General features: G+C 37.6%; 3 protein-coding genes across 4 annotated transcripts; 1 reads left to right on the top strand and 2 right to left on the bottom strand.

The window, feature by feature from the left end:
* Positions 1–3,605: 3,605 nt before the first annotated feature.
* On the bottom strand, positions 3,606–8,202 carry LOC106645155 (uncharacterized; the record flags this gene model as incomplete). Its single annotated transcript, XM_014360942.2, has 5 exons — positions 3,606–3,872; positions 4,074–4,314; positions 4,465–4,689; positions 7,701–7,873; positions 7,957–8,202. Coding segments are annotated over 5 exons (1,152 nt in total), but the record flags the coding sequence as incomplete, so codon positions are not given.
* On the top strand, positions 5,020–7,350 carry LOC149375642 (uncharacterized). 2 transcript variants are annotated; one of them, XM_089598461.1, is made up of 2 exons: positions 5,020–5,246; positions 6,315–7,350. In XM_089598461.1, the coding sequence occupies exon 2, from the start codon at positions 6,338–6,340 to the stop codon at positions 7,295–7,297; it is 960 nt and encodes a 319-aa protein (XP_089454587.1). In that variant the 5' UTR covers positions 5,020–5,246; positions 6,315–6,337; the 3' UTR covers positions 7,298–7,350. The 2 variants fall into 2 exon arrangements, with proteins under 2 accessions (XP_089454587.1, XP_089454588.1); XM_089598462.1 differs by lacking the exon at positions 5,020–5,246 and adding an exon at positions 6,062–6,107.
* Positions 8,203–12,323: 4,121 nt separating the features above from the next.
* On the bottom strand, positions 12,324–19,179 carry LOC106645163 (retinol dehydrogenase 12). The gene is made up of 8 exons (XM_089598407.1): positions 18,940–19,179; positions 18,659–18,850; positions 16,154–16,589; positions 14,460–14,567; positions 14,203–14,376; positions 13,934–14,138; positions 13,637–13,841; positions 12,324–13,402 (listed from the first exon to the last, which is right to left on the bottom strand). Exons 3-8 carry the CDS (start codon positions 16,437–16,439, stop codon positions 13,208–13,210), a joined length of 1,173 nt encoding a protein of 390 aa, XP_089454533.1. The 5' UTR covers positions 16,440–16,589; positions 18,659–18,850; positions 18,940–19,179; the 3' UTR covers positions 12,324–13,207.
* Positions 19,180–19,303: the final 124 nt, after the last annotated feature.

Raw genomic sequence — 19,303 nt, forward strand, 5'->3', positions numbered from 1 at the left:
TCTTTACAACTTCCGTTTCGAAAAACAAGAAACTTTACTCAAGTGAGAACCCAAAAATCCTTTTTACATACAATTTTGTTCAGATTCTTCAATCCCAAGGAATAATAAAATTTAAAAGAATATACGAAACGAGTGAGTATTAAATAACAATTTCAAAAGATTATTATTATGTAATTTTTGCTAAATTTGTTTGATCGTTCATTTCGAATCGGTCCGTCCTGTTGGACTCGCTATATATACTGTACACATCATGAAGAAAACGGAGGTTGAAAGTCTACAAAATTATACTTCTTGGAAATTATTAGAGATAATGACATTATTGCTGTCTTCACACTTTTGATCCGAGCTAAGGAAAAATGTAAGTTATTGGATAAATATCAAGTATTCTACGATAAATAATATCCATAAATTGCTAACTTTTTTTTACAATTGAAGAAATATGTCGATTCCACTGATCATTTTATTTTCATCGCTTTATAAAACTTTTTTATTTACTTGAAAAATTACACCTCAAACCATGTATGTTTTTAACAAATACGATTTTCTCAAAACTATTATTTATTATATCAAAAATTACTTGAACAAAAGTGACTGACTAGTTTTAAGCTTATTGTTGAAGCCTTTAAAATCCATTTCTATTGTTCGATTTTCCAAAACAGTACGATTAGTCGTATTTTTTCAGATAATCCATGTACTGCACCAAAGGGTAGGAAAAAATTTGACCAAGTTTGCTTAAATGATTGACTCATTGTTTATTCGTAAAGCTGCATACATTGAATTTTTAAAATACACATCGATTTTTCCTTGCAATTTTTTATTTCCATCAACTTTGTTTTCATTCATTTTTTTCGTTTCCATAAAATTGAAATAAGTACATCCAATGGAACTTTGTGACTGTAGGTAGTGCTTCACTCCGAAGACTATCGTCAGCCAACCATCATTTTCTTCAAAGCATATACTTGTACGTTTACTTTAATCACAAAAGCCTTGTACACGATTGGATGGCATTCATTCAGCTGTTGTCTTCGTAATGTCGTTTCCTTATAAGTAGGTATTTTTGTATGTATATATATATATAATAAATGTATAATTTATTTAAATATCACATTTAGATTGTATAATTCGTAGCATTTATTTGCACGAACACTCGTCGAAAAATGTATTGACGTTGGTAATATGCTTAACAGTAAACTTTTCTTATTCGTAATATCGCCAAATGGAACGTCGAATGTCGTATACATACGTATATATTTATTCATTTATACATATATAACCGCTTTTTTATTTACATAATAATTTTCATTGTAATTGGACGATCATTTCGAGAATAGTATTTCGTTATTTTATCGCATGATAAAAAAACATAAAACTTGTGTTTAGTTTTCATTTTATAAAAAAATCTTAATTTGATCATAATTTTGGTGAAACTACGAAAATTTTTCCTACGAATGAAGTATGTATTATATAATACTAAATTACAAGTGAAAAATTTCAACTTTGAAGATTTACTTAAAAATATTCAACACCAATGAACAATAACAAATATTATTACTTGTTTTATTAATAATTATTATAAAGATAAGGCAAGTTTTTCCCAATATTTATTAATATGTTGTATTTTTCGTTGTAATTCTACATTATAATCACATCCATAGAAATTTGGGTTGAAGGCTAATATACATAGAGGTTTCGGAATAAGATATAGAAAATTTAATAGTAGTATTTTTATACTTTAACAATTATAACTTTGTAAAATTTATTCATAAAAAACGTTTCGAGATTTCGTTTTATTTTTTTAACAGAAAATCATTCGAGTAACAAAATCAAATTATGTAACTAGTTTTTATGTATACGTATGTATGTACTTATTTTTATTAAATCTTTTACAGTTCACTTGAAGACTTTCATTTTTTATTACCAAATAACGTGTGCATTATTGTTATTGTTATTGGTAATTATGTGATACAATGATAATACAGTAAATATTATCAACAAGAAATATTATGGAACTCGCAGTAATAATAGCATCACATCAAACATATTTTTTTAATAGACGGAAAATATTGGCACAACTTCTTAAACTTTACAGGAAAGTTCAAATTTTTTTTTTTTTTAGAAATATATTATTTGCATATTAGTAAAGTATCTGTGTGGTAATATATTTTTAGAGTAACATCAATTGTTTACACTACAGTATGACGTTAAACGTGGAAAATTTAACTGAACGATAATTTCTCTTTTTTTCTTTTACCCAATAAGTACAAATTTTTCAAATCACCGTTTTACGAAAGTGTATGATTTTTCCAAACAGACAAATCGCCAAATTTTATCGTAAGTAAAAAACAGAAAGAACTTTTTTGTTTTCACCATTCATCGCAACTTTACAGTCCAGAGAGCCTCAATTCACATATTAATATAATTTATAATAAGAGCCGACCACATCGATGAGTTAGCAATTAAAATACGTATCAGTCTTTTCTTCAATTACTCATTAGCCCGTCGAAGTATTAATGATGATATATACATAACATAGAATAAAAATCACTTATAACATCCATAGCCATTTATTAGGACCCGTTAAATCATTAAATTCTGTGGCTCATCAATGAATTCATTACTTACTCGATCCACTCGCTTTTTCTTGTGTAAATGAATATTTATTTTAAAAAATATATATATAATCTCATCGTATAACTACTTATAAGAGCATAATATCACTCAATAATCACGATTAATGTATATCATGTTACCTTAGAAATTATAGCAACAATCCGCAAAAATTGAACGGAAAATCGGACGGAACCGCACGTATTATAATAGTACTTGTATATTATATTATGTACGTAGGAAGTGTAGGTATTTTTTTCCCTTTTTAACCAAAATTAAATTTGTAAATTATGAAACATATACACGTACAACAATACGTAGAGACCAATCATATTCTCGATCAGGGCATCATCAATCTCTTTTATATTACTTTGCTACAGTCTTATTATTTGGCCGCTGTTTCTTTCTTTTCTTGTCTAAAATCACCAAGTGTGTCGTCAGTCTATTTATCACCGCAAATTCAATGTCAAAATTAATTTAATTAAGCGATGACACATTTTGAAGCACCATAAAGTGTAAATATTGAGGACTTTGTAGAATTAAGCTATTCGTAGTATCTAATTGTTAATTAATAATCTTTAGCTGTGCGATACAAAGCAACGACTGATCGGTTTGCTTCGCAAAAAAATTGACTTGAAAGTTTCAAACCGCAATCCCTTTTACGGGGAAATCCCGCGAGCCTCACGCACGTACGTATACCCAATACAATAAGTACACACGATTACTCAAAAGAGACGAATAAATTGACAGTTGCTTTTGGAATGTAAGATTGCAAGCACATATGGATTTTCATTGTAGTAAGTATAACACACGTAGGTATAATTATTGCTTGCATCTATATATGCATATAAAACCACATGGTACGTTTGACGTACACGACTCGTAAAATATCCGTCACCCGAATAAAAACTAACTGGACGTGTTTCGCAAAGATAAGCCAAACCGATTGCATTGTATTACAGGTATTTAGAAAAAAAAATAAGCTGAGCGTCCAAGGATTACGACCGAGTGACGGACGGAGGCGAGGCTGGACTCGCGGATTCCTCCTCGATTTCCACCAGCTGCTCGTCGCCCTCGGGTGGCCTCTGCTCGAGCTTCGGCACGATGAACACGCCCCGCGGGCTGAAGGTGTCGCAGTACAAGTTCTCCTTCTTGTGGACGCGGCGCACGTGGCTCCGCAGGTTGTCCCGACGCGCGCTCCTGTAGCAGCAATGGGGGCACAGGTGCGGCTTCTCGCCCGTGTGCATCCGCCGGTGCTGAATCAACTGTTTTCGATCGACAAAACGACAATGTACGTACACTCGATGAAAATTAACAACAACAACAACAACAACAACAAAAATACCTCGCATCGATTGTACATATAACTTTATGGTCAACGCAAAATACTTTGATTGCCATGATATATGTGTATGCAATAATGTAAAATTAGGGCTGAAAATGTAAATGTATACGTATATACGGACCTTTTTCAGCTGTACCGTGCGAAAGACGCAAATGTCGCAGCAAAAGTACCGGTTGTCGCGGTGCCGGCGCATGTGGCGGCTGAGATCGACCTCGGACGAGCGATCGGCACCGCAAACGGCGCAACTGACTCGCGTTTCCGAAGCCGTGCCGCGGGCGTGGGCGCGCAGGTGCCTCTGAAAGGCCTTCTCGATCGTGCAAGCGTAGGGGCACAACGAGCACCGGTACTCCTCGCGCTCGTACCTGCAGTTACATTTTATTTATTATTATTTTTCACCGCGTCGCGGATAAACCGAGATAAACGATGAAACAGATTTCTGGAGTCATAAGTATGTGTGAGGTGAAAAATAAAAAAACAAAAAAGGAGAATAAGTATACCACAGCATTATGTACCTATACCTGACGCGCTGCAGGGCTAGGGATCGTTTATTGGGGGCGTCGCTCGCGTCCGCACCTCCAGTCTTTTCCTTGGCCTCGGTATCGATGCTTTTCCGGGATTTGTCGGTCGTTCGTCTCTTCTTTGTCTTCGTACGAGTTGATGTCGCTACAACTGCGCTGTTTGGCTTTTCTTGCATTTGATGGGCACTGCCACCGATACTGGGGCTGCTCTCCCTTGATCTTATCACAACGCGAACGATAACGTCATTTATATTTCTATTTATATGCGTTCTATTATTATAATATATTAGGAGTATATGCGTTTTCGCTTTTTAAATATTCATTGTTGGTATCGATTAGTGTAATTTTTTAAATGACAACGAAAATCTTTAGTTATAACAAACTTTTTTGTGAAAGAGCGACATTTTTGATTCTCGCGCGCTTTCTTCTGTACGCCGGGGCATGTGTTTTCACATGGGGAATCTGCGCAGATATTCGATATTCTGCGATTTGCGCATGAGGGGGACCGTAGAAATCTCGGCATAGTCCTGACAGTAGACACGGGGAATCAGCAGGCATAAGTGACGCTGTACCAATCGACTCGATGTAAAATCAGCCGCCATTTCGTTGTGGATCCTCGAGGAGATTCTCGTTGTGAGACTTGTATGTACTGATTAGTTTAGTGAATTCAAGAGAATTTCGAGACCAGTGTATATGGGATCAGTGGGATCATGTGAAAGGTGATGTGGACGAAAATTTTACCGGAAAACAGTTGATTATAATTTTTATCTTTAAAGGTAAATTGTCAACATTTTCGTCTTGTTTTTTAATTGTTTTAGCTTATAAATTACCAATGAGGTGATCTAAATCGTATAATTACCCAACACAGCAGGTTACGGTAATCTTTTTTTTTTTTTTTTTTTTTTAATGCTTATAAAATCTACTCTATTTATTCGCTTTGAGAATGTGGATGCGAGTTTTTACGTGCTAGTTATGCAATTTCAAGAGTGTCGCATTGTGTTTACACCCATTCAAATAGTCTTTTGCGTTTTTGGAGGGAACTCGATCAACTCTTTTATATACTTCAAAGTTGTATTCTGTAAACGATTCATAAGTAATATATGCTCAATTACTTATAAAAACTGTATAATTATACACTGTAGTATAATAATGTTGTTGAAAATATACGCATAAAGAGCCCTTTCCATTGTTAAACAATAGATAAAAAATAACATGGTTTTTACACATTCCACTGATTGACAAGATACAAGAGATGTGTTCGCGTTAGGAACTGGTACTTTTCAGTGTATAGGTTCGTTCGAGACGAACAGCTGGAGGAGTTCCGAAAGATTTTGAGAATCACGTCTGTAGTAAAGTATAAATAGAGGACTTCTGCTCCGTTGCTGAGCGTTTAATAAATATCAACTGATGGTGATTCACTTGACATTTTGAGATTGCATTCATATGGCTACCCGATTTTTACATGATTAATATCGGATTTTTAGCTGATTGTCATACGATTTACTAACTGTTGCCACTGTGACAATACCGATGGAGTCCTCTGATTTGTAGAAACTTATTTATCTGATTCGGTTTTCTCACACATTGACAAAATAGCACTCTAGACACTGAAATCATACTTTGCGCCCTAGAGATTGGTACTATTTTGTAATTCTACAAGAAAATCAAACCATTTTTCGATAGATACGCGCGCGAAATAAAAAAATGTATTTACGGCATGTTTAAATTACAGCTGGTACACTTGCAGCCATTTCTCGAAAAATTCACTTTGATCCTCTCGATTGCATTTTATGTATATAATTAATCATAACGATAAACAAGTTTCTTTTTCAATTATGTTACAGGCTTGAACTAAACAGAAAATAAAATGGACAAGAGCGCGAACACAAGCGAGCCTACATGTGACGTGAAACCTCAAATTCTCGATATTACCAAGACCTCGGAATCTCTCGCAGGTGAAGCGTTTTGGAATAAATTGGAGTCCGAGAAGGGCATCGACATACCCATCTACGTGAAAAACATCCTGACCCTCAACAATTTAGATACCCCGTTGTTGTTTCAATGCATAAACGACGATACCTTTCGTGAACTTGAAGAATTTGTTCGTGAATCTATGAAGGACTTTTTGAACAAAGGTGACAACCTCGTTCAGTACTATGGACGCTATCAAAAAATTCCCAACAAGTTTCGATTTCTTGTTGGGGATCGTTATCTTATAAAAAATCTTGTATCCTTTGTTAAAAGCAAGTCTAGTGATTTTTGGAAAATAAATTACACTGAACCTCCACCTTTCAACCATTCTTTGAGTCAATCCTACGTCAACGGTGACATAGTATCGGGATCTGAAGACGAAGAGCTACCAAAGACACCAGTTGAAAAGGGACCACCAAATCGTGAGAAAGAGAAGCAGGAACTTGTTCGGTTGGTGAGAGATGCGGTGAAGCGAGATCTGAGGAGCAACCCAGAAAAATTGGCCCTGATGAAAAACGCCATTGTCAAGGTTCAAATAAGAAGAATAGTTGATAAAGATACTAAGGAAGAAAAATTTGTATCGGTTGGTACTATCAAGTGCATGATATGTGCTGTTACTATTACCATAAGGAAAAGCCATAAAAATGTTGGTAAAAGATCAAGATGGATCATTTCAAACTTTAGGCGGCATGTACGGAAGCATTTAATAATCTCAAAAACAGTTAATAGTCTTTTTGAGGATGATCTCGAGTCCAAGGATACTGAAGATCACAAAGAAAATGGTAGTACGATGTACAACGCTGACGACGTTGAAGATGAAGACCAAAATGAAGTATCATACACAGTCGAGTGGTAAAGATATCTTTTCAAATACACTTGTTTTAAAAAAGTTTTATTGTACATAACAAGAGGGAGTAAGGAATTGTAATTTTTATAAAAAATTATACCTAATAATAAGAATAGTTTTAGAAACAAGTATAAAACGATTTATTCTCAGTCTTACGAGTGCCCAAGCTTAGACTTGATATAGCTGCAATTAAACAGTATTTTTTTTAAAACGCGTTTATTACGCAAAGAATCAACATTTACCTGACATAACCCGAAACATATTATCTGATTCAGTTTTGCAAAACCATTATTATGTTTGGACCCATATCCGTCCCGAATAATGATGAAAAACGGTATTATATGTAATAGACACATTTATCGGTAGTTTTAAAATTTTAAACGACAATGCTTATGGATAAAAGAAAACTCACAACACATCCGTCGACGTGGAGCGGTCGCTCTCCGAGTCACTGTCCGAGGCAAAGTTCGAGTCCTCCGCTGCTGCCGCCGCCTCAAACGCAGCCGTGGCGGCCGAGAGCCTGCCCAGCATAGTTGCGTACGCGCTCAACATCCAGCTGCTCAGCACCGGTATCGTCGTGTCCCTCTGCATCGGCAAGTACACAAACATGATTGACATGACACTTATTGTTGCAGCAGTACAATATAGTCGAGGGGTTCCCAACGTACCCAGCTCTCGAAGCTGGTCTCGTCTTCGTCGACCTTCAGCCTCTCGTTCGCTTGGTCCTCCTGCTGTTCGTCATCGGGCTGCTCGGGCCTCCCCGGGGGATCCTCCGCGGACGCGTGCCCGGGCGAGGGGCTCCTGTTGGGCTTCCCATCGGCGCTCGACTGGAACGTCTGCAGGGAACTCAACAGCAGAGCTGCCGAGCTGGCCGGCAGCTGGTGGTACGCCGCAGCCAGCAGGGAACTGCCAAATAAGGCCGTTGGACTCGTCTCTTGTAACCAGTTGGCCGGCAGCCCGGGTACCTGCGCCACGGAGCCGGGGCCCACGCTTGTGTCGCCGCTGAGCACTTCCCGGGCCCTGACCCCATATTCCATCTGCGTGCACGCTGGCCCTGCTTTTTTTCATCAAAACGTACATACATACATATTATATCCTCGCCTCGCGTGTTCTTATGGACGATATTTGCTTCGCAACTGTATGTATGTTTATACGTCAGCGTTTTAGTTTATTTCCAATAAGCGCGATGATGAAATTGAAGCGAGTCGCATACACTTGTGGTGCGTCGTAACCCCACACACGTTTATACATTGACCCGAATCGCCATCAAATTAATTCGAATTTCGGGGAGCAACGCGGAAAGTTGCAAATAATCCTCGTTTGAACGCAAAACTCGTATATTAATTAGCACATTCAAGAGTTTCTGTGTATCAAACAACAACCCTCGCATCCCCCGCTTATTATTATTATTATCATTATCATTATTATTATTATTATTCTTTCCGGTTGTATACATCATATAATCATAATAATAATAATAATAATAATAATATACCATTAGCGAAGATTTCCTTTTTTTTTGTTTTTTAACAAATAGATATAGTTAAACTAGTCCTTTGCGGAATGGAAAAGCTGTACAGAAGTCGAACATGAATTTCGCTTCGTGCGGTGAGGATTTCTGTCGTATTCATATATTTATCGTCGGTGCAGCTCGCGGCCACAAATATTAAATTAGCTTTCGGCATAAATTATGCCTGAATATAGGTATACAGAACGCAAAGTCCATCGCGCGATACAGTACATACAGGACAATTGTATTATTGGGTTTGGCCAGATGTAGCTTCACTGCGCGACTCGGCCGACTACGTCGAGCTTTTACTACTGAAAATCGTGCACATGCATCAATATACTATACATAGGTATACAATGCGGATAATATATTTCTCTACGACGATTAGTTTTTAATATAATATGCCCTCGCCTGGGCGCCGGTAGGCATAGACACACACATGTGGATTTGTATAATTGAGCGAAAAATCAATAACCGGTTAAAATGTATACAGTAGTTGGACATTGGTTCGTGAAAAATGGACCGACGCTAAAACTGTACCGCTATCGTTGCAATTGTAATTACTACAAACTAAGAAAAAAAAAAAAAAAACCAAGAAATATACAAACACAAAGTAGGAAATTGTGTTTTCGGGGAATATCGATCCAAGAGCTTGTTAAAAATGTTATTTTCGCGCGGTTCTGTCAATTAGATAGGGTAGAGGTGAATGGGCGATGCGCGTCATGGAGCTTCGATCGAGGTATAAAATTAGGCGGGTCAATAAACCGGGAACCTCACAAAGAGTCAAATCGATAAATACACGCTCGTACAGGGTATTTTAAAAGTATATATTATTACCTCCAATGATATTTGAATAGTACATGGTAGTGGTGATGGTGCTGTGCGTACATAAATTATCACGGCTTAACGCAGTACGCGGTGCAGATAGTACGTTTTGATCTTTTTTTTTTTTTTTTTTTTTTTATACCGACACAAAGTTGCTAAAGTTATAAAAAAAAAAAAAAAAAAAAATTAAAGACGCGACTATTTCGCTATTAGCTATTACCGTACGAACAAATTTTCTAGGCATTATTTTGTTTTTAGTCCGGGGGAAAACACGCGCCAACGTCATTTCCCCGTGCGTTAGCGAACAGTTACAATTGTACCGAGAAACCTGTTGTTATCGCAACGAGTATATGATTGAAAAAAAAAAAGAAAACTTTTTGGTTCGAGTGGCATTGCAAGTTATACGTATATGAACACACGTATCAACAAAACGTATATATAGGTATGTACCCTTAGTGAGTATATAATTATGTATACGCAACGTCAACGCAGAATGTAGAGCGCGCGGCGCCGAGCTGTCCCGTCGCACCATCCCCTCGAATCGTCCCGTGCCGTATGTATATTAAACCCTTCATATGTATATTGTATATTTATAATTTATGAAAGTTACACAAATACCCAACCCTTAACTCGAAGCAGTTAATAATAATAATTCTACAACAATTGTGTCCATATTAGGCCTGTAAATGCAGAAATATACTTCAAGTGAGACTTTTGTATATAGGGTGACCGGGATGCTGGCGATGATGATAATTCACATATATACATATAGAGCAAGGGGTCGGTCTGCGTGACGTCATAAATCATCACTCGTCGCGAGCGCGCGCGGGAGGATCGCTTGCACCTCCCCCCCCCTCTGTCATCTCTTTGTATATATATGTATAGTATACCCATATATGTATAGGGTATACGTACCCCCGAAAAGTCACGCTCGATCTCGCAAGCTCCCCGCGCGCGCGGACTAGCAGTGTTTTTGGTCTGTCAACCACTGGCTGCTCGATTCAACCTTGTTCCACACAATTTTCTATACTTACGGGAGATGCGTCGAAAAATTAAAAAGTTCGCTCGAACAGTAGAGGGTGAGACCGTACAATTCGCGCGTTAAGTTGAGGGTGAGAGGAGTTAAAGTTGATAAATATAGTTATGTTTAAAATGATGATGAGTATATTTACGTGTGCGGGTCGGCAGTTGAGGAGGCTCGTGGCTGATAGTCAACAGGAGTTAGCAGCAGCAGCGGCAGAAGAGCAACGTATAGGAGCAAAAACTATCCAGAGGCCGCCAACATTGAGGATGACGTCGAGGGAGAAAAGACTCTCGGGGACAAATAATTATTGCTGGACGCTCGCACGAGAGGAGTAGCTCTCGGTGCTCCCGTACTACCTATCTCTCTGATATCCGCTGCTGCTGCCAGCCCCGGAGAGACGTTTGCCATGTACATACATATATATACGTGCACACACAGGGATGATGATGATGTATCCTACGTATGTGGTACGAAGGGGGTATAGCCGAGCGAGCGCATACAGATGCAGTCAGCCGGGGGGGGGGAGGCGTCCCCCGTGTGTCCCCCCACAATAGCCCTATTTATGATTGGGCAAAATTGCTTTCCATGCGCAGAATAAAATCCGACTATCTGCCCGGGGAAAAAGTCGCGCGCGCAGCCGGGTGGCCCGCTCTCTCTTTCTGATGTGCATGCATGGTGCAGGGGGACGTGCGAGGGATGCTCTCCTTCCTCTCTCTGGCGAAGCCCTCCTCCCTGCCCTCAATAAATATAGGTATGCACCTCGTTATATATATACGTATTAGCTACGTGTGTAATATATATAATTATACTCTTGCATATCGATGTTATACTCGTTTGGCTTTGCTTGTTTCGTGGACGATCATCATCCTCGCCGTTGTCGATCTTCCAGGGGGAGAGCTTTCGCGTGACTTGTACATAGTACATAATATGTTATGCAAGAACAGCTGGTGTGCTAAAAGCTATATCTCTGAAGCTCTATAGCCATGTAAAATTGCAAATATGGTGAGGCCCCCCCCCCCCGAGTCAAGTCCACAGCCCTGATATGCATATCCGAATTTGTTGAATATGTCTGTATAATTATGCGTCTAAGGTTATAATTTTACATAGCAAAAATTTTCATATTTTTTTTTTTTTTCTAATATAAGAATCACCGAGTAAACGCGCTTGCGCCTCGTGGCGCAAATTCTGGCGGTATGTGCTTGATATGGGGGAATTTAATTTTGCTGGGCTCTCAAGCAAAAGTGTATATTTGTTGCTATACGATGGGAAAATGAAATGAAACCATGTCGTTTTTTGGTAATCAAAAGTTTTATTAGATATTTGGCGTTTTAACAATATTATTTACATAAGTACACATCCTTTACAAAATAAGTATATACCTATACTCACTGATTTCACATTTTGGACGCTCGTGCAGCTCGCTTGGTCGGATATCTCAAACATTATATCGGGCAGTGAGAGATTTTTGACCAGCCAAAAGGCTTTAACAAGGTTTTATTGGAAGTTTCAAACATTTTCGGGATTCTAGTTTTCAAAGCTCGATGCTTATGCATACCTCACAAGAATAAAACGTACGAAAAATCAGTGCGACATCTTCGACTGTGTATTCTAACTTGGGCGAAAAGCTTTAATATTTCGAAATGAAGAAATTTTAGTTTGATTGAATTACAAATTTTGTTAGATTAATTTTACAAAAGAACAAAAAAAAAATATTTTTTATGTAATTAAATTAACGCGTTAACCGCTCGACATAACAAAAATCTCCTTTTTAAATGGACGGCCATACGTACGAAGCTTCGCTTCAATCATTTTAGTTATCGATTATTTGTAGTTTTGCAGGTAAAATTTATGCTAAAGTATGGATGGAAGTACATTTTTGTACATCTAAGTTTAGCACTTGAGAAATCATAACATATAGATGTAATAAAGTCTTGTATGTACGTGCGTGCGTACGTGCGATCAAAATCAGAACACAACAAGACACACACACTCATATATGGATATCACATTATGTACCTATAATATATTATCTACTGTGAAAATGTATAAAAATAAATATGATAACATCTAGTTAGCACTCCGTCATCAACTATTATAATCGTCGATACTCAAGCCTCACGAACGACCGCATGTTTGTCACGTATGACGTAAAGCTCAACTCTTGGTCTTTTATTACGAGAAATCACATTCTGCCCTATGTTAAGCTGATTACAAAAAAGTATTTAATAAAAATAGTAAAACCAAAGGCATAATGGTAAATTATTAAACATGAAACTGCGTAACATATCTACATAATTTACATCAAAGAGCAGTCATTTAATTACCCTATAGAATCTTCAACGGAAAGGGACAAAGACGGGGCTATTCAGTTATCTTTTACAAACGAGCGCATCAGTTTTTTGTATAATAACCATATGCATACACAAATATATGCGGTCAATTAGAAATAGTATACATTACGTACCTAATAAGACATAAATTGAACTGTAGTCATTGCTCGAGCCGAAGGCGAGGTACGATATATATATTACTATAAAAAACGTTCAAAATAAAAAAAGGATTACGTGGTGTCAAAGGCATTTTGTAATCCAACTTGTTTAAGCGATAGCTCGAAAAGTCGATCTTGAACGGCTTTGTCAGCTGCTAGCGGATTAATTGTCGATTCGAGGCAGTTGCTGATGTACAGGCCCGATTTGTGCTCCACAGCCGGACTGACCGCCGCGTACACTATAGGCGTCGCCCCTTGCCTCGGAGTCTACACACACAGCAAACACAAAGACAATTTGCATTTATCTAATTAGTGATTTTTTTCCCCAAGTCGTTGTACTTAACATCGACATCGTATATTATACGTATAGGCTGTTTGCTCCGGTATAGATTGGATTGGAAATTGCTAGGATTCAGGTGTAGGTGTAAATGGGGAACAACAAATTGATCGCGTTAACTGATTGAGTTCCAGCAAACAACGAGAAGCGCGTGTGCAGCTTACCTTGAACAAAAGCCGGCCCACTGGTTTCAAATACTTGAGATAAGAGTTGTCGAAGAGGTCCGTGGCCACGATGCCGGGGTGAACGGCGTTGGCCCGAATCGGCAACTTTTTCTCCTCGAACAGCCTGGCCAGGCTCTTTGTGAACAACACTTGGGCCAACTTGCTCTGGGCGTAGGCGACGCCGGTCAAAAAGTAACCTTTTCGTCTAAAAATCATCAAAAGCGTATTTTATAACATTTATATACTCATGGAAAAACCATGACCACGATCGCATATAGAGATTTAGCACTGGTTCACCTGTTGATGTCGTCGAAGTTGATGTCACCCAAAAGATGGGCGCACGATGATACGTTGACGATTCTGGCGGGGTGCCCGGAATCGCCGGCGTTTTTCAACAGAGGTATCAGCAATACGGTCAGCAAAAAGTGGGACAGGTAGTTCACGCCGTACTGCTCCTCGAAGCCATCCTCCGTTTCCCCGTACGGCGGGAACATGACTCCGGCTGGAATCGGATCACGAATTAGCTGTATGTAATGAAAGTACATGCACGGAAGATAATTTCTCACCGTTGTTTATTAAAATGTCGAGTTTTTTGTAGTTGTTTTTGAACGCCTCGACGAACGCCCGGACCGAGCCCAGGCTCGAGTTGTCCAGCTTCATGACTTTGGTCTTTCCAGTCAGGACGCCCGACTTCCTTATGTCCTCGACAACCTTGTCGCCGGCCGCCGGTCTTCGACAAGCTACAAAATGATTCGTGAATTTTTCCGTGGACGAACAAACATATGTTACGACGTAGGTGTACAATATATAGGTAAACAATTACCGATTATGACTTCCAAGTCGCACTGCAGGAGCATCCGAACGATTTCTGCGCCTATGCCCCGAGAGCCGCCCGTCACGATAGCTATTCTGCCTGGTATGAGCGGCAACTCTGTTTGCATTAAAATATTCTTACTTTTTCGCGTGAAATACATTATTTTTACTGCTGCGTATCTACATGAGCCGGGAAATTTTACATAAAGAAGACTGCTAAGAGTATATCAACTATATGTATACACGCATACAAGTATACCTATGCTTATTAGGAACAGTTAAACAAGCAGCTTCGGTCAAAAGAACATAAGTAGGTACATGAGTGTGCTGCATCTGCCTTCGACATCCCTGAAGTGCGCGAACTTGTATTCTCGTCAGCGTATACACATACTATACTTGGGCTCGAAAGTTTTGCCCTTAAACTGAGACTACCTACTTAGCGAGTTGCACACTTTTATAGCCTTGAATGTCATTAAGGGTACTCGAGAACATATGCATATATATATGTCTATAACCATGTGTAGTTGAATGTTGAAAACAGTTAAGCACTTTTACATTTTAGCGAATATTTATTTAGTTACAATTTAACAAATTGCTTGTTCCATTTGATAAGAATCAATAACATCTAATCTAAGAATACATTGGAATCATACGGTGGGTATAATTAAATTTGATGATAACACGCCTATTCGAATTTGTCAGTGACGTTTCGTTTGGACTTTCCGAGTTGTTATTGCGAGTTTCGCAATTAAATATTATTGGTTGTGTTAGCAAAAGTTATAAATTTATTTGGTATTAAAAAAAAGTGTATCCAAAGTTTTAAAGAAGAACTTCAAGTCGATCGGAATAAAATTTTACCGATGTATTTCATACATAGGTATTTTTATCAATAATTTTAAATTAGAGTAAAAAGATATCGAAGACAAAATTATCAACTCGTAGCAGTTCAATGTATTGTGAAGATGGGTTTTCTTGAAAGCTCATTAGTTAAAATTAGCTTTGGATAAAAAAAAAGCCGATAAGAAGTTTGGCGCGCCCCGAGCGCTCCTGAAACGATTTAGATATCATAATAGCGATATTTTTAGTTTTTTAATAGCTCTTAGCAGGTTTGAACTTTTTAATGAAATGAACGGAACAAATACAAGTTATAACTATTACTAATGGCGTATCTTTTCATCGAAAATATGCTTTGAGAAGGTGATTGTTACGTGAAATTTTTTTTTTTTTTTTTTTTAAATTTGAAAGTCCCGGAAACAACCCGTCTGAATTGGAATTCTAAAAAACCGCGTTTTTTTCAAAAAGGCTTTAAAAAAAAAAAATCATTTTTTCCGCAAACATAAACCTTTCAGTTTCAAATTATCGGCCTTTGATTGTTTTTTGCCCGCATGCATTGCAAGATGCAATCCGGCACACTTGGACATCCGGAGGCTCAATAAAGGCCGTAAAATCATAAATAATGTTAACGAAGCCTACCTACGACGTGCTAAAATTCACGCATCTACACTATATATATATAACGAAACGAAATATTGAGCGCGAGAGAGAAAGTGTTTACTCACGTATGATGTCTACGGACAGGTACATAATATATATTTTATATGCGCACTCTCGAAAACAGAACGTATATATACAATAGGGTAAAAACCACATATTGTCATGGTGTGCAGAGGCTTAAAATTTAAATCAACGTCTCGCGAACCTCACCTGTCCTGTTGTATCGCGCCTGGAGCCGGTCGTAGAAAATCTCCTTGACAGCGACCGCGTTGTACTCGACCTGGAGTCTGAGCCAGTCGAGCGCAAAGGCGATTCTGCCGTTGTTGCGTCTTCTGACGAGGCCGTAGCCCAGCAGGGTGGCCACCGAGCCCAGGATGAAAAACAGCATACCCAAGCCGGATGATGCCGACGAGGACTTGTACGCACAACGGGGTAAGTAACGAGCTGCTGATGTCGACTCCTCCTCGGCTAGCGGTAACCGGTGCTCCCGCTTCATTCGAAAGTCCGCGCGCGACTGCGGACCGTTTCGAAGCCTATTACTTATCGCCCCTCCTCTCGCGCGCTTCAGCGGCAGGTTAATCGTACGTGCAGTTTCGTTTTTTTAGGCCGCTCTCCGAGGACTTTTTCGCACTGCTGATTTTTCATTCTGAAAAATGATGATGTATATGTATATACAAATGTGACGTTGCTCAAAAAAATTCATCGTTTTGCCATCGTTGCTCAACAATACCAAGTTAACTGGGACTCAAGTATATATATTGGCTGTGCAGGCAAATGCAAACTATTACCTTTTTTTTTTTAACGCAATTATATTTTTTTATTCGGGTCAGCCGGTTTATGCAACTTCTTCTTTTTCTTCGAGTACGCTCAATTTTTAGCGTCTCTCGTTTAAAATAAAAACGAAAGACGCTAATAACAATGAATTTTGGACTTTTCAGCTAAGTCGTTGTTTTTTTTTACGTTTGATAAGAGCACCTTGTTTTTTACTCGAACGGGTAGGTGTGATGAAAAACAAGAGGAAGAAAAGTGTTGGGCTCTGATTGTCGGGACAAAAACGTCTGACAATAAAGCAATGCATTAGATCCTTATTTAATTTTTTTTTTTTTTTTTTTTTTGCATCGCCGACAAACATTTATTGTGATAAACCGGTTCCCTGACGTTACAATATACTAATGAAAAAAAAAAAAAAAATCTATGCAATAATACATAAAATCAATATACTTGAAACATCTCTGTGCTTGTATAGCTATATACACGCGTATGTAGGTGTATGGTGTATTATCAAACGTAATATACACACAAGGATCTGGTGAATGTTCGCTTAGACGCGAAAGAAAGTTAACGGTAAACTCGCTCCCGACTCTCGAGGCCGACTTTCTCTGTGTCGACAGACTTGGACTAAGTTGCGATTATTATTAAAAAAAAAGTTGTTTTTTTTTTTTTTTACATTCGATAAAATTGTATTTTTAAATAAGAGATCGATAATTTTCACAAACCATTAATAGTTTTTGAAATTGTTTTAACGAATATGGACAGTATTTGAATAACGATAATTTTTAAAGAAATTTAGAAAAAAAAAAAAAATTTTTTCTTCTTTTAAATTTGAAGTAGGTATTTGAAATAGTTTAAACAAATGCACTACAAAGGAGGTGCGCCATGGTACGCTCCTTTGATATACTCGAATTAATTCCGTCATATGACTAAAAGAAAAACTGATGTAACGAAAATTTTATTGATTTATTAAGCTATTAGTTGGGAATAGGGATGATATCGTCAGTCAGATTTTATTTTCATATTTGCTCAAGAAGAAGGAAAGAACAACTTCGTGGTGTAGTATTTTTTGCCAATATCAGTCAGTCTTATAAATAGTGTGCTTTGTTTTGATGTCTTTTTCCTGGGGAACACAAGTCGTTCCGTATGCATCTAAAGGAGAGGGGCTTAAAACTTACTCATGATTTGTTTGATTAATTTGTTTCAAATGTTTTCATGAATTATAATTTTGCTTTACTAAAATATTTCTACAACGCTAGCACATCGATTGGTCAAGCAATCGAACAACTGTATGGATAAAGTAGAAAATATAAAAATATTTAAGAGTAAATACCTCATTGTTAAGAAAATTCATTGCACATTTTATGTACGTAAACATGTGTGTTTGCTGTTGAGAACCTACTAAAAACTGAGTGACTACTCAAAATGTGATGTTTGGGAGCAACTCCAAAATATCAGGTTTCGAATTATCTCATCATTATTATTATATTGTACTTACATCATAGATATAAAATCTTTGTGAATAATAAAAATCATTATAGGTATTGCATATTAATAATAAATAAGATGATCATATTTATGTTGTTAATACGATGCAAAAATGAGCATAACGTATGTGTACTCACGGTTATTTAGCAATATCCGCAAAAAAATAAATCTAATAAATGGATCTAGGTTTCTGTATCGTAATCGTCACGTAGCAGGCATGTATTTAAATTTTATTTTATTAAAGTAATCGAATCAACAAAGCCAATACCGATTCCATGATTATTCAAATTTGGCGCCCCACGCGTAAGTTTAGTTTCTGCGCTCAGAAAATTTTGAATAAATTATAAGTTATTCAAATTGATTAATTGCTCGTCAACGTTGCCAAATTGGATGATTCGTCGAACTTGAAATTAATAAAGCAATATCTAATAAAATATTCGAATGAATAAACTTAACCTTATCCAATGGTGTGTATAAGAAGATAATTTTACATTATCTCATCATCAACGTGAATTACATTGACGAGAAACAGTTCCAACTCGAACATTTCAAACTTCTCGACTCCGAAACTCCGAAATTTCGCTTTTGTTTGAATCGTGCGTGTGGATGTGTAAGATGAAAAAAATACATCTTACAAACTGCAACACACTAATAATTGGTAAATTTGTATACGAGTACTTGCGTAAAAAAATATGAAAAATCAATAAGACCGAGACACAGATGTATATTAAACTTACGGGTAGGATGTGTGAATGTGTCACATGTATAATTCAACGAAGAACAGCTGATAAGCTGTCGGCTGGTACGATATTTTGTATTTTATTCAAACTCAAGAAGTGACAAATGATGACAGTACTGCGACAACAATACTTTTTACTACTTTATTGACACCCGTACAAGCACTTAGATGAGTGTGTTGTATGTACAGCTAAAAAAAGTAATTTCTTTGACTTGATTCCAAAACATGTGCATTTTGTTTGAGACTTGCTTCACTCTCTTGTTTGCCCCATTTTCGCGTCTCGTTAAGAATCGAGGTAGCGTTCGTCGATCTCTCGACGGTGCATGCAATCGTTATACTTAATATCGTATCGCAATCGCAAA

Source organism: Copidosoma floridanum, unplaced genomic scaffold (genome assembly GCF_036245765.1).
Source record: "Copidosoma floridanum isolate Cflo_tuat_1 unplaced genomic scaffold, Cflo_Japanese_pri ptg000006l, whole genome shotgun sequence".
Classification (NCBI taxonomy): domain Eukaryota; kingdom Metazoa; phylum Arthropoda; class Insecta; order Hymenoptera; family Encyrtidae; genus Copidosoma; species Copidosoma floridanum.

Bases quoted from the DNA above. Each gene is read 5' to 3' on its own strand.
- LOC149375642 (XM_089598461.1), top strand. From the start codon at position 6,338: ATGGACAAGAGCGCGAACACAAGCGAGCCTACATGTGACGTGAAACCT.
- LOC106645163 (XM_089598407.1), bottom strand. From the start codon at position 16,439: ATGAAGCGGGAGCACCGGTTACCGCTAGCCGAGGAGGAGTCGACATCA. The intron at 14,139-14,202 runs GTGAGAAATTAT...ATCCGATTCCAG, and splicing joins CGACATTTTAATAAACAACG to CCGGAGTCATGTTCCCGCCG. The intron at 13,842-13,933 runs GTGAACCAGTGC...GATGATTTTTAG, and splicing joins AACTTCGACGACATCAACAG to ACGAAAAGGTTACTTTTTGA.